The sequence below is a fragment of the Podarcis melisellensis genome (assembly GCF_964234715.1).
Source record: "Podarcis melisellensis genome assembly, chromosome: 12".
NCBI lineage: Eukaryota > Metazoa > Chordata > Lepidosauria > Squamata > Lacertidae > Podarcis > Podarcis melisellensis.
The window spans coordinates 35,773,029-35,798,483 of record NC_138544.1 but is presented as its reverse complement, the minus strand read 5'-3'; the positions used below and the strand labels follow the sequence as shown (position 1 = coordinate 35,798,483).

At 44.5% G+C, this 25,455-nt stretch overlaps 1 protein-coding gene across 4 annotated transcripts in view; it reads left to right on the top strand.

Annotated features, from left to right (window-relative positions):
• Nucleotides 1-25,455, top strand: part of NMT2 (N-myristoyltransferase 2) — a 32,716-nt gene that overhangs the window by 3,269 nt on the left and 3,992 nt on the right. Inside the window, exons 2-10 of one of the 4 annotated variants that reach the window (XM_081883525.1) lie at nt 7,360-7,436; nt 14,599-14,701; nt 17,034-17,152; nt 17,377-17,468; nt 17,712-17,828; nt 19,561-19,731; nt 21,321-21,429; nt 22,801-22,971; nt 24,253-24,420. In XM_081883525.1, the coding sequence (XP_081739651.1) occupies nt 7,360-7,436; nt 14,599-14,701; nt 17,034-17,152; nt 17,377-17,468; nt 17,712-17,828; nt 19,561-19,731; nt 21,321-21,429; nt 22,801-22,971; nt 24,253-24,420 (1,127 nt within the window). Of the gene's footprint in view, nt 1-7,359; nt 7,496-14,598; nt 14,744-17,033; nt 17,153-17,376; nt 17,469-17,711; nt 17,829-19,560; nt 19,732-21,320; nt 21,430-22,800; nt 22,972-24,252; nt 24,421-25,455 lie in introns of all 4 variants that reach the window. The other 3 variants (XM_081883524.1, XM_081883523.1, XM_081883522.1) reach the window with 3 other exon arrangements.

The following is a 25,455-nucleotide window of genomic DNA, read 5'->3' as shown; positions in this document are numbered from 1 at the left end:
CCCACCCACTGGACCCAGGTTGTGTCCAGTATATAATGGGAAACACCTCATTTCAGTTTGACTTCATCAGGGGAAAGCCCTTTTGCAACCCAAAACTATTTAACCCTGTATCTCGCAAATGAGAAGTATGATTCATGGGCTTTAAGGGAAGTCACTTCTTACACTTTCCCCTTCTTTTTCCTCAGATATGTTGGTTTCTTTTTATTTTTTAAAAAAAGCTTCTAGTGTTTGAAAGAGAGGCATTCAGATTTTCCTAACTCAGATAAATTGTCTAAAATTAAAGGCAACTATAAAGCTGAAGGGCTGGAAAACAAGATTGTCTTGTTGCTCAGCAGACGTAAAATGTTTGCCAAGGGAATAAATGTGCTTTGCTGTTGAAAGAAGAAGTTAAGTTGTGGCAGAAGCAAAAGTGTTAGATGATGCTTAGAGGTGTATCGAATCATCTTAGGTGCCTTCTGCATCCTTCTGGCCAATGCATAGATTATACAAGACAAACTTGGGGTTTGCCCACTGAGTAGACACTTGGTGACCTGCAGATCTAGTACACCCCGATTACAAGTATGTTTGTCATTCTCACATTTATTGCTAAAATGTCCTGGGTGTATTTTCCCACACAACTCTCTCTCCATCCACTTTAAGATCTGTCAGCAAAGTCCTGCTTCAGATAATACCATCTTCTGTGGATGTTAATATCAGCATCTACTTGGAGCAGGGCCTTTTCAGTATCTGCCCCCAAACTGTGGAATGCTTTGCTTCAAGGAGGTGCATTTGGCCCCATAACATCTGGCAATGGAGGAATATTTTTGCTCCACAAGCACTTTGGTAGCAAGACCTCTGTTAATTGGAAGTGATATCCTAGGACAGCGAGGAAACCTCTGGCTTCTGGGTCTCATTAAGGCTTCTACTCCTCCCCATTTGGCATGGCAGACCCATTTTGGTCAAGCCACAACCCCATGCGAGTCACTGGACATCATGACATTGGACGTTGCCAGGTCAAAAGGTAGCTGGACTGACCAGCTGGACTTCAGAAGCATGGCACACCTGGCTTCTGTGGAGAGGCAGATTTGAGAATTGATGGATTCTCTGGCTATTTGGCTTCCTTTTTTAATCTTGCTTGTTTGGTTTTGGTTCTGTTTTAAGATTGCCTCTTGGCATCAGTAATGCCTGTTTTGTTTTTATTCTTTAAACAGCTTTGGAGATTAGATAGAACTGTTGTAAATTTAGTTAAATAAATAAAACTGTAATGGATGATGATTCCCCTAGGCTCCTTATTCATTTTGGTTAAAGGATTTCTGAAGCTCACTGGTGTCTTGAAAGCCTGGGACCTGCTAGGTAACCCTGTCTTTGCAAACATTTTACAAGTATGCTGTGTGTATCCTCTTGAAAGGGTAATTTCAGCTCTCCATAGACTCCAGCTGTATCATTCAATTTGCACTATGCTGCTGAGATAACAAGAACTAATTAGAGCAGGGGTAGGCAACCTAAGGCCCATGGGCCAAACATCTCTTCAAAGTTTTCCCCAGCTTTTCTGTTCATGGAATCTTCTCTGCTTTGCTTCGCAATTTTCTTGAAATGCAATTGCTTAAACTGAATGCCCCTCCTTTGTGCTAAATCAGCTGAAATGCACAAGACCCCTGGGTCAGCGGAAGTCCATCCAAATAAGGAACTGGATGGGCTTGGGATCCTGAGGTTGCACCACAGTGCCTGACATCTACATGAAGCTGCCGTATACAGACAGAGTCAGGCCATAAATCCACTTCGCTGAATATTGACTGCTGCCACAGGGAACAGTACTTTTAAATCAAGATGTAGAGGACTGAATCCAGTAACTTCTAGATGTGAAATGTGTGCTGTAATACTGAGGTAATGGTAAAGGTAAAGGGACCCCTGACCATTAGGTCCAGTCGTGGCCAACTCTGGGGTTGCAACACTCATCTCGCTTTATTGGCCGAGGGAGCCGGTGTACAGCTTCCAGGTCATGTGGCCAGCATGACTAAGCCGCTTCTGGCAAACCAGAGCAGCGCATGGAAACGCCGTTTACCTTCTCGCCAGAGCGGTACCTATTTATCTACTTGCACTTTTTGGCATGCTTTCGAAGTGCTAGGTTGGCAGGAGCAAGGACCGAGCAACGGGAGCTCACCCCGTCACGGGGATTCAAACCGCCGACCTTCTGATCGGCAAGTCCTAGGCTCCGTGGTTTAGCCCACAGCGCCACCCACGTATGGCACTCTAAAAAGGCCCCACTCAAAGGCTTCTTCTTGTAATCAAAGTATTTGGCTTAATGTTTCCCATAAGGCTGTTCTCCCTGTATGTAGATGGCAGCACAGCTTATTGACCTGAGGTTTCTATGGGTGTAATTCAGATGAAGGAGCCCAATGCCAGTAGTAAGAGAGGCCAGGCAGTCTAGACCTGAGGAGGCTTGTAAATAGCCACTAGCCTGGTTGTTGGTGGTAAGGAAAAATTGCTTCCAGGTGATCAGTCAACAACCCGCGGAAACATACGGACATTTGAACTATGCTTCTTTTGGACCATAGGTGTGCTCCAAATAACTAATGACAGTATCTCAAAATCCATATTAGGACAATGTCTTTGTTAGGTCGACCGAAACATTACAAAATGGTGTGCGAGCTTTCGTGTTCACCAGGCGAGATGGTATACGATTGTGGGGGGGAGTTGGCCGATGCAGGAGCTGTGGGTAGAATCTGCATTTAGTCACAGTCTTAAGATGGAATGTGGGAGGAGGTAGCAGACATTCAGAAGAGGCTCTTGTTTGGTGCCTTACAGGTTTCAAGTTGTATTGGGAAGAAACATACAATAGTTAATGTCCCAGTTCTGAAAATACAAAATCCAGCTGTTACCTAGATTAGTCTCCATCCTTAGGCAATACACATAGGCCCTTGACAGATGGAAGACAGCAAAAATAGGCAAATTTTCACATCAACAAAGCTGCAGATCAGTTACGCTAGGTGAAAAATAATTTATAGAAGCCAAGTTAGGTTGCTTTACCTAATAATTGGAGGGAACATTCCCTCAGAGAATAAAGTCCCATCTTCCTTTAAAAAAGGAATGTGTATGTATGTAAGGGCTTGTGAAAATTCTTGCTTTTTAATTTATTTATAAAGCTCATCTAGGAAGGCTGATTCTACCGTAACTATTGGAGTTGCCTCTGGCTATGTCCCTGCCTCTCTATAGGTCTGCTTTTTAAAAAATCAGCATTAGTTTGTAATTAAATTGCTGCTGGCAGTTTCTCCCCTGGGGTGTTTGAAATAATCGGTGTGCAAAGTTCTGAGGGCCAGACTCATGTCTGTACCCCTGATCAGAATTAGGATGGGTTAAAATACGCCCCCCTCTCTTTTCATTCTTATTTTAAAAAATAAAATAAAAAATTCCTTTCAGTAGCACCTTGGAGACCAACTAAGTTTGTTATTGGTATGAGCTTTTGTGTGCATGCACACTTCTTCAGATACAGTTTTTTAAGACAGCCTTGTTCACTCATCCTAATTTAACGCAAGGGACTATGGCATAGCTGCTGCTTTCTTTTTGTCATGAAGACAAATCAGGTTTTCAACCCCTATTTTCCTCTCTGCAAACAGAAGTGCAAAAATGTATTGGTTGGAGTGAAAATTTCACTGCTGAAATGAATCTGCAAGTAGGCTGCAAGCAGAAGTAGTTATGAACACTTTGTCTGCCTTGTAAATAAGTTGTTAAAAGCTACTAACCTGCCCACCCCCCCAAAAAAACCCAGTTCACTTTGTTTTTGTGCTGGACACAGAGGAGAGACACAGTGTACCATCTTTCCTCTACCAGCCTCCTTACAACTTCTTGTGCAATTCCTTGTCACTTATGGCAACTGCACAAATATTTAAAAACAAATCTGATTCAGGTGGTGTTTTTTTTAATTGCATTTATATACTCAGGGTGGGTTACATGGGGTTTGGGGCAGTCTCCAACCCAGACCTGCTTAAAGTGCAACACAATTGCATGCTGTTAGGTCAGCCATTGCCAGCCTGATGCTGTCCAGATGTTTTGTACTGCAACTCATCAGCTGCGGCACCAGGTTGGCAAAAGTTGTGCTATGGGTCCAGCTCTAGGTCCAGCTCGTATACACACCTGTGCCCAAGGATGAGAATTAGGCAGGTTCATAATCACTGGGCTTGATAACAACTTGCTACAGTAGGAGTCCAGAGCCACTATATGGGCACATGGAATTGATGTTGCAGCTCCTTTGGATCCTGGTGTTGATTCTGTCACTTCTACAGTATGCATATAGCAAGGTGCCTTGTTCCATCAATTGCCTAGTGTTACGGGGCAGTGAATCATACCATTCACTTGTTGAAATTTGTTGAGCATAGCGATGCATCCTCAGAAAATAAGCAAATGACAGGAATACATCAGCAATTACTAATGAGCGATGGGATACAGTAAATAAAAGCACAATGGAATTGATTGCCTCTCGTTCCTCAAAATGCAGAAAAATGTATACCTTGTATGTCATGAAAAGGAACAAATTATTGGGCTGGTTCATATTTAATGCTAACCGTGATTTAGTGCTGAGTGAACAAGCAGGCAAAGCAGAAGGGACCATGAGCTTTGCTTATGCATGTAGCATTAAACCATGTTTAGCAATATGCAGTATTCAAAATTAGCCAGGCATATTTTGCACCTGAGAAGGTGCCTGGGTGCCAGGATGGCACCTGACATCTCCACCATCTGGAGGTACATGCCAGGGGATCATTGGATCTGGACTGCTCTCACACACAAATACCACATCCTGTAGGAATAGGCCAATATATATGTGGACTATCCCTGGATAAAGGGACACGGGTGGCGCTGTGGGTTAAACCAGAGGACTTGCTGATGAGAATCCCCGCAATGGGGTGAGCTCCCATTGTTTGGTCCCTGCTCCTGCCAACCTAGCAGTTCGAAAGCACATCAAAGTGCAAGCAGATAAATAGGTACCGCTCTGGCGGGAAGGTAATCAGCATTTCTGTGCAGTGCTCTGGTTCGCCAGAAGCGGCTTAGTCCTGCTGGCCACATGACCCGGAAGCTGTACGCCGGCTCCCTTGGCCAATAAAGCGAGATGAGTGCTGCAACCCCAGAGTCGGTCACGACTGTACCTAATGGTCAGGGATCCCTTTACCTTTACTTTACCTTTATCCCCGGATAAAGTGCCTTTTCTGCTTTAAGTTCTCAAACTTCTTACTCTAACTTAAGATTGTCATCTGAACTAGCCAGATGTTTAACTGAGAATCAATCACAGCCAGTCCATCATTTGGAATATAAGACTTTAGAGCCGCCTGGCCCCAAAATGGCAACCAGACATTCCGTTTTGGTGACTGCAACCTTGGTTTAAGGAGCCATTTATATATCTGACACTGGATGCAAGAACTAGCTCATTGTATGAATATTTTGAGTTGCTGCTGAGGGTTTTGTAAGGGTAGATTTGGTGCCCTCCAGATACCGTAGAAATGCAAGTCCCATCAGCGCCAGTCAGCACAGCAGTGGTCTAGGATGGTGGGAGTTTGAGCTCAACAACATCACAGGCTCTCCATTCTGGTTTTAAAGGGGGGACCATAAAATCAGAATGGGAACCTGTGGCCTCCAGATGTCGTTGGACTCCAGACTCGCTCCATCTCTGACCACCAACATCTCAAGGGCACCACCCTGGCTATATGAAGAGTCAATATGTTTCAAAGGAAACCAATTCACAGCAGAGGATGTTATAGAGAAGACATGACTTAGAGATGGTGGTTATAGTCTGACAACATTTGGAAGGCAACACTGTGATAGAGGATTGCGGGGCAGGGTTAGGTTCCTAGGCTCCATCATAAATTCTTCAAGGAACCAGATAGTAGGCCTACCTAGCTAATGGAAATTTCAGATAAAATGGTCTTACTTTCAAAATGAAATAGGTAAAGGTAAAGGGACCCCTGACCATTATGTCCAGTCGTGACCGACTCTGGGGTTGCGGCACTCATCTCGCTTTATTGGCCAAGGGAGCCGGCGTACAGCTTCCGGGTCATGTGGCCAGCATGATTAAGCCGCTTCTGGCAAACCAGAGCACTGCACAGAAATGCTGATTACCTTCCCGCAGGAGCGGGACCTATTTATCTACTAGCACTTTGATGTGCTTTTGAACTGCTAGGTTGGCAGGAGCAGGGACCGAGCAACGGGAGCTCACCCCGTCGCGGGGATTTGAACCACCAACATTCTGATCGGCAAGACTTAGGATCTGTGATTTAACCCACAGCGCCACCCGTGTCCCTCAAAATGAAATAGGAGGCCTCTAATTCTGCAGGAACCCTAACCGTAGTTCTGTGTTTAGGGTTAGGGAGCACCAGTGGAAATTTTCATCACCACCCACTGCACAAAACAAAACAAAGAAACCTACCCTCCACTTCCCAGAATTTGTTGTGAGGGGTGAAGCCATAGCAGTTAAACTGGTAGAAAACCAAAATAGATTTGCTCTGTGTGTGAGTAATTACAAAGCATAACAGTAACAGGTATCTTCCAGAAATGAAGAACACAGAAAGCCTTTTGCTGTTAACTACCAGGAAATTTCCTTTTTCAGTTTCCGGTGCCATTTTTTGCATGCACCAATGTGCAGAGAAAGGTTTGCAAGCGAATAATGCTGCTTAAAAGATGTGATCATGTCAAATTCCTTTCTGTATTTAGAATCACCTGCTTTTGTGGTACTGAGCACACAATCCCTTTTGATCTCAAGCTTCAAGGGAGGGGACGACTGCAGTATCTCTTTCATTCCATGGTGTGACGCAAACATTTAAATGAAGACATTTCCCCCTAGGTTAACATTTTAAAATTAGGTTATACGCTGATGACCACAAAGCAGTTTTGTGATTCTGTGGAGGTGTGGTAAAAATAGTTCTGTGCAGAGCAGACGAGGCTACATAAACTTGATACAGAAAATAATGATATCATGTGAGGGATACAGGTATCATCATTTTTCAAATATGATCTGTTCTGCTGGATGCTGGGAGTCTATGCAGTGCAATTCAAATAGCCGAGTCTTACATTTTTTTCTTCCCAAAGAACCTCCTTCTATTATGATTCACTACAAAGAAGGGGCTTCCATGTGGGGGTTGCATGGGGGGGGAGATGGAATTGTTTTGGGGAGGGAGATGATGTAATTTAGCTCCACTTTTAAATACAGAGACTGCATGAATGCGCCTCTCTTCCAAGGTTTAATTTTATTTTTCCTTCTGTAGCAGAATTGGGGAATATTTTTGAATATGACAAAAAGAACCACCCTGAGTTACTTTTTGGTACATTTTTGGAGGGGTGCATGCGTTTTAAAAACAACACCGGGTCATCTTTTTCCAACTCTCAATTTCTTTACAGAAGTCCTGGAGGAGACTTGGGAGCGAAAAAGAAGAAAAAGAAACAGAAGCGAAAAAAGGAAAAGCCAAATTCCGGAGGTACCAAATCAGACTCTGCATCTGACTCCCAGGAGATTAAAATTCAGCAACCTTCAAAAGTGAGAGCCTGGGCTTCATTTTAACTTTGGTAGCATAGTGTGAGAATCGTAATAGGCAGTGCTAGGTGAAGGGTGCCCTGAATGGGCTGCTTGTCACAATTGCAGGTAAACGCAACTGTCCGACAGAAAAAAAGCTACTTTAATAGACTTTTCGAGGTCTAAGTGTCAGGTTCTACTATCCTGTTAATCCAAAATTAGAACCTTTCCCTCGTCTCTTTTTGGCTCCTAAAATTCATTACCTTTGTTACCAACCATTTTGTAGAACTCCTCCCCCGGAAAGGTTCGTGTGTGCCAAATGTAAGAAATCTTCATTTAAATTTGTTGTCTTATTTTGATGTACTGTAATTACGAGTCTATCTCCAAAATGTATTTTAAGTAGTTTTCCAAATTTTGGGAAGTTATTTGCTTGCTTTGCATTTGAATAACTGTTAAGGTATCACAGCCAAATTTTTGCACGATGGGTCCAAAGTACAGTCTTTTGTCTTATGTTTGGATATAATTGGATACCATTCAGAATCACTGGTTTGATCCCCCCTTTTTTTAAAGCATCTAACAGTACAATCCTGTATGCGTTTACTCAGAAGTAAGGCTCAATGAGTTCAAAGCGTCTTACTCCTAAGGAAAGTGGATATAAGATTATAACGTCCATTATAGTTGGAGGCCTTTGACACAAATCTGCATTTTATTCAGTTGTTGTTTTGTGTAGTTACAGCACAAATTACTTTGAATTACCTGCTTTCTGGTTTTGCCTGGTGTTTGTTCTGCTGCTTCTCTGCATGTATCTCTCGCTGCGTATTTTGGAAAGTTATTTGCTTGCTTTGCATTTGAATAACTGTGAAGGTATCACAGCCAAATTTTTGCACGGTGGGTCCAAGGTGCAGCCTTTTGTCTTATGTTTGGATGTAATTGGATGCCATGCAGAATCACCGATGGTGGGCTGAACCTTTCAAAGCTTTCTTGGATTTTGACCAGGGATTACGAAAACACTGATATTTTGATTTCTTAGAATTCCTGGCAACACTGGGCATGAGACGGTAGGTGCTTTATAACACCACTTAGTCATAGCGTTTTCTAGTGAATACCACAGGACAGAGTGACAGAGAGTTCAAATACGAGAACCTCTGTGAACCCATTTCTTAGAACCTCCGTGAACCCATTTCTTTGAGCAACTCTCTGTCTCGCTCGGCGCACCCCACCAGATTGCCTTGAGCATAACAACTGCTAGGTTGTTAAACCTCTTCCCGCAGTGCTGTAGAAATATAATTGCATACCTACCCACACAGAAAGGGCCTGTAGGTTTTTCTGCTAAATCACAAAGACCAAGTACTACTTTGTATGTCAGCAAAACTCAAGCCTGCCTGTGACCCATTGTGTTCTCCGTAGCGTCAGGTTGAGGTTATTTTTATTCCATTTACAAACGATTGCAGCTTGTCATAAGTTCTGAGGCTTCAGACTGAAACTGTTTACTGTTGCTGCCTTCTGTTGCCTCAACTTTATTCTGAGGGCAGCGATTCTAAACCGATTTCCTTGGAAGTAAGTTCCACCTGAATCTCAAAAGCCTCTTCTCCAAGTAAATGCTTTCCGATTGCCAGTACATCACTTCCGTGTGCATTTCCTCTGTGGTTGGTTTTCCCCTCAGACAAGTGCTACCTCAGGTTGGTATCTCGGGCAAATCTGACAGAACACAGGCCTCATCAAAATCCTCCTGTGGATGCCATGGCTGATTGGGTATATTTGATATGCTATGGCAGTGGTTTTCAACCAGTGTGCCGTGGCGCCCTGGGGTGCCTTGAATGATGGTCAGGGGTGCTGTGGACAACACTGGTCTCTGTCCCTCTTTCTTTCCCTCCTTCCTCTGATGCCCGCTCACATCTCTGCCTCCCAAAGGCTTGCACAGCTGTTTGTTGCAGCAGCCCTGGCTATCAGCTCTGCAGGCAAATGGCACCTATCTTTGGGACAAATGGTGGGAAGCCCAGAGACCAGGAGTGGGAGCAGCAGCTGCCCAGAGGACTCCCAAGGAGAGGGGGCTAAGGGAACGCTCCACAAGGGAGGGTGTTTGAAAAAAGCGTGAGAGGTTGCCAGTTCTGCAGGCAAAGGGTGACATAACTGGGCACCTGAGCCCCACAGGCAGTGGCGTAGCGTGGGTTGTCAGCACCCGGGGCAAGGCAAGTAATTTGCACCCCCTAACCTGTGGATTTGCGCCCCCCAACCCTAACCCCCAGATGTTGCGCCTGGTGTGGCCGGCCCCCCCTGCACACCCCATGCTACGCCACTGCCCACAGGGGTGCCACAGAAAGAATGTACAGTGGTACCTCGGGTTACATACGCTTCAGGTTTCAGACTCCGCTAACCCAGAAATAGTACCTCGGGTTAAAAACTTTTGCTTCAGGATGAGAACAGAAATCGTGCTCCGGCAACAGGAGGCCCCATTAGCTAAAGTGGTGCTTCAGGTTAAGAACAGTTTCAGGTTAAGAACGGACCTCCGGAACAAATTAAGTACTTAGCCCAAGGTACCACTGTATTTGGTCAAGAGAGCCATGGACTCGAGAAGGTTGAAAACCTCTGTGCTATGCTTATGTGCTGAGGATTGGTCATGCAGTATGGATTTCAAATTCATGGCTTTCTGTCCCATGTTTGGCAGATCTAGGTGGGGCAGAGCTACTGGCATGTGGGTTGCATTTGCTTACAGGGAGCGGGAAAAGGCAGAGAGCTCAGCATGTTGCAAATGCACCAGCAGGGCCAATATGGTGCTCTTGCCAGTGCATTTGCACTGCACTGACCACACACCCCCCAGCCCTGCTCCCTTGCACCTTCCCACCTCCCAGTAAGCAACTGTGACCCACCTGCCACACAGCTAGCATAGTGCCCTACTTCTGATGCTTAGATGCACCTAATCAAAATAAACTTTCAGTGGCTAGTCTGCTTAAGATTTGGGTCAGATTCTGCTGTTTACATACAACTTCCTTTCCGAAGATTGCCGTCATGCAGATGAAGTGATGTCTGATCCAGCATGCCCCCAGATCACTTTCGGGTGGCGTTGATTCTCATGAGTGCTGCAGGATATTTTCCAGCTGCTGTGTGTATAGAAACCACTTGGCAAAAGAGGTGGCTGAATAACTGGTCCTTGGCGTAGAGGGATTTGTCGGTGGTTATTCAAATGTGGGTTTGATCTCTTGTATTGTTAAAACGATAACACAGCATCTGAAACCTCTACCTCACCTGGTGCAGTTCCCTTTCTCAGGCAGGTGAAGGAAATGGGCCTGTGCTTACACCCCTATTTCTTTCCTAAATTGTATTTTAAGATAGATTAACAAAGTTTCAACCTATTATATGATATTGGAAAACAGCAGAGAAAACAAACAAGGCTGGCAGAGAGGATGTTTGAGTTAATCTGTTACCCATAAAGTGTATTCGCAAGTCAGTCGGGGCAATAGTTTAAGAAACAAGTTCATTTAAAGCAGTGGTTCCCAAACTTAACGTTTCTGTGGTTAAAATACCTAGATGGGGACGATCGCCTGACTTCAGTTACCTGTGCTACAATGCATTGTCTGTGGGGCCGCCTTTGAAAACAGCTAAGAAATCTGCAAGCTGCTACAGAATGTGGTAGCACAATTGTTAACTGGGAAATGGAGTAACGGTAGACTTTTCCCAAATGGGGGGGGGGGGAGAGTTAAGTTAGTGGCTAGGATTTTATTTTTTTAATTGTCTTGCAGTCTCTTACATAAAAACCATCCATCTGACCAGGTTTCAGCTAATTCCATCCGTAGGAGTTGTTGTTCTAGTTCATTCAGGCTAAACACCTGTATTGATGGCAAAGATGACAGCCAACATCTCAGAGCAGAAGGTTTCCTGCTGAGAGCACCTCGAAGTCCAGGTACTCTGTGAATTGAAAAAGTGTGGGAATCACTATTTAAAGCGTTTAAAAAAAAGAAAAGAAAAGTGACTTATCTTGTCTTTTCCCTTATTATTCCAGTAGTTGACAAATAAAAGGCCATCGTTATTGGACTGTTTCACGTTACAATTTTCATCACAGAGGTTTCCTGAAACCTGGAAGTCTCTCTTTTCCCGGGCATCATTTTGAGGGCTTCTCATATGATTACAATTTAACTTTTAACTAGCTCCGTAGTGTGGTAGGTCATGTACAAGCAGACAAGTGCAACAGTTTCTGTTCCATATGGTTTCAATCAGGCATGGCCAAACTCTGCCCTCCAGGTGTTTTGGGACTACAACTCCCATCATCCCTGGCTAACAGGACCAGTGGTCATGGATGTTGGAAATTGTAGTCTCAGAACATCTGGAGGGCCAAGTTTGGCCATGCCTGGTTTAAAGCCTGCAGAACAGAATAAGTTTGCTAGTTCAGGGTTGGGGGGAGGAATCAGATTTTTAGAGGCAGCACTACATTTTAAGGTATGTTGTAAGTGGGTACCAAGTCCCAACTCACCTGCTTTGGGGCTTCACCTGGGAGGTATGAGATGGAAGACCAAGTGCTAGTGGACTAAGTTCAGTGAGCCATCCTAGTTGGTGGCTCATGAGCTGGTGGTCCACCGCGAGTGCTTCAGCATCATTGTATGAGTGAGTTGAAACCATAGCCCTTGAGTTGGCCAGTTGTGGCTCTGCAATGTCCTCCTTGAAGTGAGGGAGGGGACTGTACACAGCATTCCAGGTGTGGTCGTGCCATATATTTCTATAAAATTATGCACCAAAAGATTACTTATTCACAGTGAACCACAATGAGCCCAGCAACCCTGGCTTATAGTGACATTTGAATGTTGACATTTTAAAAAAAAACATTGGATTTGTTGGGTTGTTCGTATTTGCTTTTTATACTATGTTTAGCTGCCAGTTTTAGATTGCTGTCTTCGTTTGATGCCTTTTGCATAATGGTGTTTGGTTTCAAATGGCTCTTTTTAAATAATATGGTATTGAGAAATAAGATATGGGCGGCATATTATTATTATTGGGGCGCAGGTAATGCTGTGGTCTAAACCGCTGAACCTCTTAGGCTTGCCGATTGGAAGGTCAGCGGTTCAAATCCCCACAACGGAGTGAGCTCCTGTTGCCCTGTCCCAGCTCCTGCCAACCTAGCAGTTCGAAAGCATACCAGTGCAAGTAGATAAACAGATACTGCTGCGGCAGTGGGAAGGTAAATGGCGTTTCCGAGTGCTCTGGTTTCCATCACGGTGTTCTGTTGCACCAGAAGCGGTTTAGTCCTGCTGGCCACATGACCCGGAAAGCTGTCTACTGACAAACACCGGCTCCCTCTGCCTGAAAGCGAGATGAGCGCCACAACCCCATAGTCACCTTTGACTGGACTTAACCGTCCAGGGCTCCTTTACCATAACCATTACCTTTTTTTATTATTATTCCTCGTTTAAAGCCATTCAAGGTGGTAGCCATCACTACTTCTCATAAATCAGTTTATATTACAGTATTAATATGCTTGTGTATTTTTATCCTGGTTGTAAATCACTTTAGGTCTTTTTTTTGTCATGAGAAGTCATAAATTTAATAAGCCCAAACTGAAGAGAGTTTTTGACATCTGTTTTTACATTTACTTTGTCTTTCCATTTGACCTTTATTTGCTTTGGTCAGCGGCTGGAAAGCAGAAGTTTGGGAGGTGATAAAATGCTCCTGCGCCCAGTTTTTGTATTGTAAACCCAGTGCTGCAATATTTGTATTGCAAACATCTCTTTAGGGCAAATGTAGATGCAAAGAAAAAGAGCTGAAAATTTCAAAAATAGAAAGGCTTGGCAAGTTTGTTTAAAAGAAAGCAGAAACTGAACTATCCCAGCTCCTGCCAACCTAGTAGTTCGAAAGCACACCAGTGCAAGTATATAAAGAGGTACCGCTGCAGTGGGAAGGTAAACAGCGTTTCCATGCGCTTTGGTTTCCATCATGTTGTTCCGTGGCACCAGAAGCAGTTTAGTCCTGCTGGCCACATGACCCAGAAAGCTGTCTGTGGACAAACACCAGCTCCCTCAGCCTGAAAGCAAGATGAGTGCCACAACCCCATAGTCGCCTTTGACTGGACTTAACCATCCAGGGGTCCTTTATCTTTACATTTATCCTTTACCTGTCACAGCAGCCAACCAAACATCCCCCAAGCCCACCTCGCCTGGTGCTCCAGGGCATTATCTGACCCTCCAGAGCAGCTTTCCATGGGGCTTCTGGGGGAAGATTACATTGGTCAAAACCACTCCCCCCCCCCCACTCTTTCTGTGATACTAGGAAATGTCTTATCATAAATCTGGATCGAACCCAATGCATCTCTAGAGCAGGGGTGGCCAATGGAGTACCCCCACCCACCGATGTTGCTGGACCACAGCTCCCATCATCTCTGACCATTGGCCATGACTGTGGGGCTGATAGGAGCTGAGGTCTGACCGCATCTGGAGGACACCCCCACTGGCCATCTCTGCTCCAGAGTGTTCCAGACATTAGTGAAAGAGGAGAATAATTTCAAGACAGGCCAGCCATTTCTGAATGGGGAACCTGCAGGCAGTGTTAGAAATTACCTAGACGAGAGCAAGTGCAATATATGGCATTAATTCATTCATATATAATAAAAGTTACCATGTGATAAAAGTAAAGCTGTTAATTCCTGCAATATATTTGAGCTTTCACACAATCCTAAAAGCCATTTCCGGCAACATAGCATGTGTTTACTACTCATTTCCTGTTGTTTGATTCCAAGGGGTGGGGTGGGGGATCCGTTTGCAGCCCCCTTGAACCTGGAAAATCACAGGAGAGAATTGATGAAATTTGGAGCTCCGTCCCGGCATATATTGTTGTTCCCTGTTGTTATCACGGGCAAAGAGAAACACACACATGTGTGTAAAGGGTGGAGGGGTAGTGACATTGCCCAATGGCAGTTGTGGTTGTGTCACACCACACCTACTGGTGCGAGTGAAATTCAGCATGATATGTCGGTCAGGAAGCCACAGTTCCATAGCACAACAGGTAGTGTGCAGTGAGATCGGGACCTTAGAACACAGGACAGAAGTCCTAGCATTTTAATCAGGAAAACTAATGCAATGTTCCCATCTGGATGCACCCTAATTGACTCTGCATCTCTCTCTCTCTCTCTTTCTCTCTCCCTGCAGAATCCAGCCATTCCAATGCAGAAACTGCAAGATATTCAGAGAGCCATGGAGCTCCTGTCAGCATGTCAGGGCCCAGCAAAGAACATTGACGAGGCGAGCAAACGTAAATACCAGTTTTGGGATACACAGCCTGTACCCAAGCTTAGTAAGTCTGTAGCCGGGACCGGGATAATGAAAGTATTCTGATTGACTGATTGAATATATCGATTTGCAGCCTGCCTTGTAAAGCAACCGTGTGAAATCCTAGTGCAACAACAACCAGAATGAAATAAATAATAATAATAATAATTTGTACCCTGCCCATCTGGCTGGGGTTCCCCAGCCACTCTGGGCGGCTTCCAACAAAGATTAAAAATACATGAAAATGTCACACATTAAAAACTTCCCTGAACATGAAGATGTCTTCTAAATGTCAGGTAGTTGTTTTATCTCTTTGTCATTTGATGGGATGGCGTTCCACAGGGTGAGTGCCACTACCGAGAAGGCCCTCTGCCTAGTTCCCTGTAGCTTTGCTTCTCGCAGTGAGGGAACCACCAGAAGGCCCTTGGCACTGGACCTCAGTGACTGGGTAAAACAATGGGGGTGGAGACGCTCCTTCAGGTATACTGGGCCGAGGGCTTTAAAGGTCAACGCAAAGAAGCAAGTTAAAGAAGCATTAAAACCCAGTCTAATCGGAGGTTGAAACTTCTGGGGAAGGATGGCAAAAAGGCACCTGATGAACCAGCAGAGAGAGAGGAGGGCAGCCATGTTTGCGTTGTCCCTTCTGCCCCACTTTGGGGGACGCTGGTCAGAAAGTGCGATACATACCTACGATCCATTAGCAGTTCTACGACCCCTATCATCCTTTCGCTGTATATGGAACTTAATAGAGCAATCTAAGCAAAGGGGGCAGCAGAAAGGAGAGAGCTCAGACTCATTTCTGCGAGCTTGCAGTGGGATCCTGGGGGAGTTGACAAAGGAGAGGCAGAAGGGGAAAGAGCAAGCTTAACAGCAGATGGATTTTAACATCAGGTGCTGCTCCTCAGATATAGTCACGGCTTAAAAAAACAACAACTTACGGTATATCTGCCTACTTAGGGCCCTTTGACACAGGCCTCCTCTGCACTAAACATTTAAAGGAATATTATTCCACTTTGAACAGTCGTGACTTCCCCCAAAGAATCCTGGGAGTTCGTTAAGGGTACTGAGAGCAGTTGGGAGGCCTTTATTGTTGTTGTTTAGTCATTTAGTCATGTCCGACTCTTCGTGACCCCATGGACCAGAGCACACCAGGCACTCCTGTCTTCCACTGCCTCCCGCAGTTTGGTCGGGCTCATGTTTGTAGCTTTGAGAACACTGTCCAACCATCTCATCCTCTGTCGTCCCCTTCTCCTTGTGCCCTCCATCTTTCCAAACATCAGGGTCTTCTCCAGGGAGTCTTCTCTTCTCATGAGGTGGCCAAACTACTGGAGCCTCAGCTTCAGGATCTGTCCTTCCAGTGAGCACTCAGGGCTGATTTCCTTAAGAATGGAGATGTTTGATCTTTTTGCAGTCCATGGGACTCTCAAGAGTCTCCTCCAGCACCATAATTCAAAAGCATCAATTCTTCGCCAATCAGCCTTCTTTATGGTCCAGCTCAGAAATACAATTCCCAGAGTTCCCTGGGAAGAAGGATCAATTGTTAGACCACTCTGGAAACTGTACCTTTGTGGTCCCACCCCTGCTTTTTAACACTTTCCTCTGTCCGGTCTTTTTTATGCTTAATTGGATTTGTGATGAAACGTCAAAGGAGAAAAGGGATGAGTAAGGACTGTAAAATGAGAAGTATAAAACCAGTTAAAGAAAAACTGCTTTTTTAAAGAGTATATAATTTGCAAAGGGAACCTTTCCTCTGACACACAGGCAGGAGTCATACCAGTGGGTGTTGAATTCCCAGCCTCCACCATTCCGTACACAATTATTACTCCATTGATTGGGAGCCATGAGTCTGCTGTTGGGGTTTGAATATGCATTTGAAGTGATCTTGAGGAGCGGTCATGCTTATTATTATTTTTATATCCCGCCTTTTCCCCTGACAGGCACTCAAGGCGGCTTACAGCTAAAATAGAAATAGCTAAAAAAAAACCAATTAAACATGCATTATAGCATTCAGCAAAAAGAGGCAAAAAGTGACAGGCTGACCAGTAACATCCAGGGAAATTGTGTACTCAGTGTGATTATGCTGATGTAACCAATCAAGATACAGTATATTGGACTGACTTGAGCAATTGAGGGCAGGCTGGGAGAATGCAACCTGAAGTTTACTTTACTATGACGTGTAATATTCTCACTTCATATTCGTTCCGTAAATCTTCCCCTTTTCCCTTAAAAGTGGGGATTTTCAGAAGCATGCCTGTAAGCTACACACAATGCAAATTTTCCCCTCTTTCCCCGCTTCTTCTTCTTTTATGAACTAGGTGAAGTTATTACATCTCACGGCGCAATTGAGCCTGATAAGGACAACATCCGCCTAGAGCCATATTCTTTGCCACAAGGTTTCACATGGGACACTTTGGACCTGAGCAACGCTGAAGTCGTAAGTAGAACTACTTGCAGTCCTTAAAACACAAGCTGGGGAGGCCCATATATTTCGCCGCTGGGCATGTTTTATGTGCACAGATGCACTTGGGCACCAGGGCAGTTTTGCACAGGTTGTGGAAGTAAATGCAGCACTACTATGGACTTTGAGCCACTGGATGTACAGTACAGAGTTCTAGTTAGCGCATTGGGATTAATGTTTTCCCCTTAATGCCTTTTCAGCTCAAGGAGTTGTACATGCTGCTAAATGAAAACTATGTAGAAGATGATGATAATATGTTTAGATTTGACTATTCACCAGAGTTTCTCTTGTGGTGAGTAACAAAATTCCATGCTTTTCCAAGTAGCAAACTTTGAAAAAATTTGTACCTGACTGTACTTGTTTTCCTCGTCCCTCCTCAACTCTTTTTCCTTCTGTGTCATGTCTTGTTGCATAACAAGTCTGCAGGCAGGGATTTATTTATTTTTTAAAAAAATGTATATCTCAGAACAGTGCCTAGAAAGCTGTTAGGTTCTTTGTAAATAACAATAATAACCTGTGGTTTTCTTCTTTCCAGGGCTCTGCGGCCTCCAGGCTGGCTTCCGCAATGGCATTGTGGTGTCAGAGTATCATCCAATAGAAAATTGGTAGGGTTCATAAGCGCCATTCCTGCACACATACGGATTTATGAGAGGTAAGTCCTGACCATGCCTGATGTCAGTTTTGGCTAGGCATGTTTTTAAAAATCAGTTTCATCAATGACAGATAGGGACATGTTGGAAAGATGTTCAGTGTTTTCTTAGGTCGAAATCCTGTATTCAGTTACACTAGCTGAAGTCCCATTTACAGATTCCAGCTTCGGCGTTTATTGGGAATGTCCTCGATACAAGTCTGTCCACCTCGGCAACTTCTTACTATTCAAAATAGTAAGGGATACTGCTCTATTTTGTGATAGTTCCGAACAAAAACCAAGATGTCCATCAAGGCCCTGGTCTATGGGGTTCCACATATCCACCTGGGTGGAATTCAGGATCACCAAGAGCTACCAGGCTAGTGCTTAGAAGCAAGGTTGAATCAAAACGCCCTACATTTAAAAACACAAACCGTTAAGCCAGCAATATGAAGCTCTTCGAAAAAGTTTTTGAAAGTCAGAAGGCCCCAGTATGCAGCAGCAACCCAGATGTTTACAGTACAAAGGTCTGTATAATAAGGGAAGAACTTGTCTAGCCGTGCAAAAAAAAACCTTTTAAGGGAATCGTCCCAAGTGCACCTCCCCAGGGAAGAGGGTTTCAGAGAGAGGTTGCTGGCAAATTATTTCCAAAACATGTTTTGTTTATACAGCTGGAGGAAGGCAGGATTTTAAAAATGTGTTAAATAGTATATGGCGGTACATGGTCTGCAAAGAACACATTCCTTCCAATAAGAAACAGCCAGCGTACCATTGGAATATTCTCTCTCTCGAAATAATTGAGCATTCCTTTTGCTGAACGGAGCCAGCTTTGAATTCTTCGTTGTTTTAAAAGAGGGGTGGCTCAACTCCTTTGGTCCAAAGGTCCTGCGTTCGCCCTTGGCCACCCCGTGAGGTGTGACCAACAGCTACTGTGAGAGCCATTGTACTACAGGCTAGAGTTTGTCACTCCCACACACTTGTACACACACACTTACAGGTACACACACATAGCACACAGCTTCTTCGTTCTCAGCAGATCTGTGCAGATCCGCTGAGGAGGGAAGTTATTGCCCTCTTAGCCACTTATCAAGTGACCTATTGGATGACCAGGGAGGGGGCAATTTGCATCCTCAGTGGGGCACTGGGCTCCCCACACCTGATGCTCCCTAGGGGGAGAGCATTCCACAAATGGGGAGCCACTGCAGAAAAGGCCCTTTCTCATGTTGCCACCCTCTAGACCCTCTCGTGGAGGAGGCACGTGAAGAAGGGCCTCAGAGGTTGATCTCAGGGTCCGGGAGAGAGGCAGTGAAGTTGGGAGTGCAAGGGAATTATGCTTCCCATGTAACATGTGAAAAGGGCATTTTGCAGAAGGTTACATGGGAAGTTCTAATGGTGAGAAGAGCTTGTGATTCCTAGTTCTGCAGCTGCATCTTTTGCACATTACATCAGTGCTTGAATTACAGAGAGAGGCCTCAACTCCCTTACATTCTGCAACAGCCTACTTGGGATGCTCTTTTGGTTTGCCCAGAATCAGGAGGTGAGCCTTATGGCCTCGCTTTCTCTCTCCCACCTCCTTGCAAATCCCTGCATTACGCTGGCAGCATAAGAGGAAGTGAGCCTTGCAGGCATCACCTCTCGTTTATTTATCTTTGCAAAGGTTTATATTACATTTCTGCACCACAGGCAGAATATTAGAGAATATTTGGATTGTTGTTGTTTAAAAAATAAGTGGTGGCTTATAACTTTTTATTCCCAGTGAAAAGAAAATGGTAGAAATTAATTTTCTGTGTGTCCATAAAAAACTGAGATCTAAGCGAGTAGCACCGGTCCTGATTCGCGAAATAACCAGGAGAGTAAACTTGGAAGGGATTTTTCAGGCAGTTTACACTGCAGGAGTGGTACTTCCCAAACCTGTAGCAACTTGCAGGTAAGCAAAGGGTTTTCCTGAGATAAGGTTGCTTTTCCAAAAGCTTGCAGGTGGTGGTGGTGGTATGGGGTTTATACATGCAGCTTTCAAAACACATCTTGTGTTTTGAAAGTTTCCAGTTTAATGATAAATCCCTCGCTGTGCACAAGCAGGTAAAAATAATTCAGCAAGAGGAATGAATAGCTTTATGTGGCGTCCAAACCCAGAGATTGTGGTTTGTTTATCCCTCTATAAGCCAGGATTGGTAAGCCAACCACAAGCCTTGATTTAAGTCTTAACTAGGGATCCTGGCTTGTTAGGGAGGAACCAACCACAATCCCAGACTTGGCTGTAACACTAAGCCATTTCCTTACTGATTTGTTTGCCTGCTCATGCAAAGCAGGAGCATTCAGGCTGTATGTGCAGCCCATAACTCACGCACAGTATGGATTATTAAGCAAAGGCCCTTGGCTTAGGAACATCCCTAAAAGAGGGGATTGGTGCTGGAACAGTGAACCGGCATTGGGGGGGGGAATATGATTTAGAATACTTTGAGCCAGTGAAAGCACCTTTTCATGCCCAGTGTTCAAAACGGTCAGTGTTGCCTCAGTATATGTTATTGCATCCATTTCTTTTTCTCCATCTTTCCGCTAAGAGAAACCAGCTTGCAGGTGAATCGCTTTATGGTGTCAGTGTGAGGCTGCAAAGGGAGATTTAGTGGGCTGCGTGTTCAGCTGTCATTTCCTGTTAATGGAAGATGAAGTAGAATGCACTGTCCTCCTAAATTTTCCTGCCCACAGCCAGCATGGTGTAATGGTTAGAGTGTTGGTCTAGGACATGGGTAGGCAAACTAAGGCCCAGTGGCCGGATGCAGCCCAATCGCCTTCTAAATCCAGCCTGCGGACGGTCCAGGAATCAGTGTGTTTTTACATGAGTAGAATGTGTCCTTTTATTTAAAATGCATCTCTGGGTTATTTGTGGGGCATAGGAATTCGTTCATTCCCCCCCCCCAAATATATATATATATATATATATATATAGTCATCGTCCCCCAAGGTCTGAGGGACAGTGGACCAGCCCCCTGCTGAAAAAGTTTGCTGACCCCTGACCCCTAGGAGAGCACAGTTCAAATCCCCACTCGGCCATATATAAAGTTCACAGCTGACCTTGGACTAGTCACAGTGTCAAGGGAGTTGGGGGGGCACATACCTTAAACAAACGAATTAATTCAGTAGATTGGAAGATTACGCTTACGATATTAGCTGTCAGTGTGTTAAATTTGGTGGATGCTTTGCATGGAAACACATTTCAAAGACCGACATGAGATTTCTGCATATAAAAATTCTGCTCGGTTCTTTTCTAGGTCCTGTCCCAAGCAGTGGAGCAATAACTTGCCTTAAATTGGAGAATTTAGTTTAAGAATTTAATTTTACTTATAATGAAATGCAGGGGTTGCAGTTCAGGGACTGAGGTCAAGTGAGATAAATTTTATTTATAATATTAGGCGTTGTATTTTTTAGAAATGCACTGTATCCTGTTTGTAACAGTCAAGAGGGGTAGTAATATTTTGAATAAATAAAATTAATATGTGTATATATTAACATTTCTAGGTATTGGCATCGATCCCTGAATCCCAGAAAATTGGTAGAGGTGAAATTTTCTCATTTGAGTAGGAATATGACTTTACAGAGAACGATGAAGCTTTACAGACTTCCTGATGTAAGCATTGTGTCCGTTCACAGCACCCTCACTCTCACAGTGGGGCCCCAAGTCGCCTTCTGTCAGTCCTTGACAAGGCAGGTTTTCATTTTGGGAAGGCAGGACTGTTGGAGAGATGTGGAAATAGTTAACTCTGGTTAGGAAGAGGCTTTCAGAGAGTTGTAGAGTTGAATGTACTAATGGCATATACCAGGCATGTCCAACTTTCAAGAGACTGCGATCTACTCCCACTATAAAAAAAAACTGGCAGTGATCTACCAAAGTTGAGCTTTTTGTGGGGGAGGGGTCCCGCAATCTAGCACAGACACCCCACAATCTACTGGTTTATTAAGGGGAAATAACTATGGCCTGTGAACCTCCTGGATGTTTTGTTGGACTCCAGTTCCCATCAGTCCTGCCATTTTGGCCAGTGTTCAAGGATGATGGGAGTTGTAAGTCTAGTAATATTATTAATAATAATTATTATTTGTACCCCGCCCATCTGGCTGGGCTTCCCCAGCCACTCTGGGCGGCTTCCAAAAAAAAATATTAAAATACTATAACACTAGCAGTATCTTCAAGGCCAGAGGTTGCCCATCCCTGTTTTAAAGGCAGACTTTGTTCCATACTCATTATGCTCCCATTAAGCGTTAGAGAAGACATGGCAGATATGCTGTGACAACACAGAGCCCTGGGTTTTTCTGTAAAATCTGATGAGGCCATAAGGAGACTTAGAACACAGTACTCTTGAAGCCACTGTTTGTTTTCTACGAAGTCCCACTTGGTACTCAGAAGACCGGGGTCATTTTTTTTTTTGCTGCCCAAACATCCATACGCATGCAGAAGTTCATGAAGGATGACTTTCCTGCCTGGTTGGTGTCTCCTTGAAGGTGATGAATTTGCTGGGAGTTATGCAAAGCATCATTCGACAGCAGGGGTGGGCAAACTTCAGGTTTAAAGGATGTGCTTTGGATTTTACTGGTAACCTGAGATCCAGCACCCAAAGCAAGATGCAAAATAGCAGCTCTGCTGGGTGGACATAAGCTAAGGAACAGAGTGTCTCCACACGCAAGCTCAGCCAGGAATTTTGGAACAGTGCCAGAACCCAGCTCCAAAGCAACTTCACACAAAAATTCACTTCTGGTCTGCCCACCCCAGCATTATCAGCAGCGTAATGGGGGAGACTGTGTTTTAGTTGTTGCTGTTCTCTTGCCAAGCCACCATAAAACACCTAGAGATCTCTTGGAAGTTCCCGATCTGTCTTCTGCCTGCCATAGTAATCTAGAGGATAGGCACAGTAGTTTTTCCTCACTGAATGCCCTAGCATTGTTTTTCTGCTTAATGTGTAAGTTCTCTCTCTTTTTAATCTCTGACCTCTTTCGTTATAACAAGGCCACAAAAACTTCAGGTTTGAGACCAATGGAACGAAAAGACATTAAAGCGGTGCAAGAATTAATCAACAATTACTTGAAGCAGTTTAAGCTCGCTCCTGTTATGGACGAAGAAGAAGTGGCCCACTGGTTCCTCCCTCAGGATCACATTATTGATACCTTTGTTGTAGAGGTAAGAGAGAGTCCGTCCCCTGCCTCCATCGAGAATGTCAGAAACGCCCAGCTGCATCAGACCAAAAGCCAATCTAGTCCATCATCCATTTTCTCTCCTTTGAAGTAAAACTTGGATAATCCTATACTAAAACTTGGGTGATTTCAGATTGGCCTCCGTTGGCCTGATAATAATCACGATTACTTCTACCACTTGGAATTGGGAGCTGTTCTTCTTTTGTTTAAATAAGGATAAATATGCACAATGTATCTGGGATCTGCAACAAAATGATGCAGTGTAGAATGGTCATGTTGAGGATTCCAGGTATTTCATTCTACAGAGTTACATGTCCACTAAGCAATATTTACTTCTCATTGGACTGTTTGCAGGGGTGCCTGCTTGGGTTTTTCATATGTATGCAAAACTTGGGGTTCGCCCAAGCATGCGGATACCTCCTTCTTGTGTGTTGAGGTGCCAGTTTGACCAACGCTCATACAATTGAGATCACTCTTTTGCAATATATGATACAACTCAGCATGGATTGACGCTGCTGGGCTTGAGCCTTGCTGTTAATAGGCTGTGCTATGCAGGCTGCTGTTCTGCCTTTTTAAATGGCAGGCTGTGCACTTGGACACTAGAGAAGGAAGTGAGAGCCAACGTGATCATTGACTGGGGAGACCCTGGTTCAAATCCCTACTCAAGTCATGAAGCTCACTGGGACATAAATGTAATAAAGGGGGCAGCCTGCACATTCAGCATCTTTGTTCATTCAGCTGCATGAACCTTTGGCCCTCCAAATCCCATCGTTCCAAGCCAGCATAGCCAGTGGTCAGGATGATAGGAGTTTTAGTCCAACAACATCTGGAAAGCCACAGGTTAGCCAACCCTTGGCCTAAAGCAGTGTTTCGCAAACTTGGGTCTCCAGCTGTTTCTGGACTACAACTCCCATCATCCCTAGCTAACAGGACCAGTGGTCAGGGATGATGGGAATTGTAGTCCAAAAAAACAGCTGGCAGCCCAAGTTCAGGGAAATACTGGCCTAAAGTAATGGCATTATAGATCGTGATCAGCGTGTGATTGTTTTGAAACAAGTTTAACAGGGCGAAAATAAGCCAGAGCTGCTGGCCGTATTTATTTGGCTGGCTGTAAACTCTCAGCACATCAAATACCTCTTGGCTGCAGTAGTTTTTCTTGACCTGTAGTTCTGCCAGCCAGCTTGAGTTTCTTACGTCTCCAGTGTGCTATAGTGTCTTTTCCCTTTGATTTCTCAGTAGTGTCTTTTTCTTCCCCTTCCTTTCCTAGAGTTCAAATGGTGTTTTAACCGACTTTCTGAGTTTCTACACATTACCTTCGACGGTCATGCACCACCCTGTTCACAAAAGCCTCAAAGCAGCCTACTCCTTCTACAATGTTCATACGGAAACCCCTCTCTTGGATCTCATGAACGATGCACTCATTATAGCAAAGCTGGTAAGTAGCCCTGGCATCGTCGGGTCACGTGGGCTGCTTATATGGAAAACAAGGTTGCCTCTCCCAAGTCTTCCGTGGCCAGGAGAGCTGAGAGAACACAACTCCTGGTGTGACACACCTCTTGGCGCTGGAGAGAGCAGGGCAGCCTCTGCTTATGGGCTTGAGCTCCCAGGAGGCCTTTGGGTTGTATGGAACAGCTCTCAGACAGAATCATAGAATTGTAGCGTTGGGACTACCAATGATCATCTAGTCCAACCCCCTGCAATGGCAGAATCTTGGCTAAAGCATCCATGGCAGGTGGCCACCCAAGACTCTGCTTTAAGACCTCCCAGGAAGGAGAGTCCACCACCTTCCGAGGGACAGGGGATTAACAATACACCCACATATTCCAAGTCTATTATTTTCTGAGAGACCTCTTTTTTGCCTGCATGCGGCTGCTGCTGCTATTTCTGGATGAAGAAACAACTGAATGTAAAACTGCAGCTTTCCTTCTCCCGTTTTCATATCATTCTCTTGATCCAAACTTAAGACACAGCAACAGTGGCTCATTACAGGGCTCTAGAGAGAGAAGAGCTCTTAACCTATTACAGTACTACCTCGGGTTACATACACTTCAGGTTACATACGCTTCAGGTTACAGACTCTGTTAACCCAGAAATGGTGCTTCAGGTTAAGAACTTTGCTTTAGGATGAGAAAAGAAATCGTGCTCCGGCGGCGTGGTGGCAGCAGGAGGCCCCATTAGCTAAAGTGGTACCTCAGGTTAAGAACAGTTTCAGGTTAAGAACGGACCTCCGGAACGAATTAAGTTCTTAACCCGAGGTACCACTGTACCTTCCAATGAGCCCATGGGATGGTATTCGACACATTGATCCTCTCAGCACAAAGACTTGAGGCTGTACAACAGAACTTCCCTGTTTTCTCACATTATCTGTTTTGTCAGTACTCAATTGAAAACCTCAAGAAACTTTTTTCAAAAAGAGCTCTAAATGAAATATAAAATAATGATAAAGTAACTTTCCATCAGTAGATGTCAT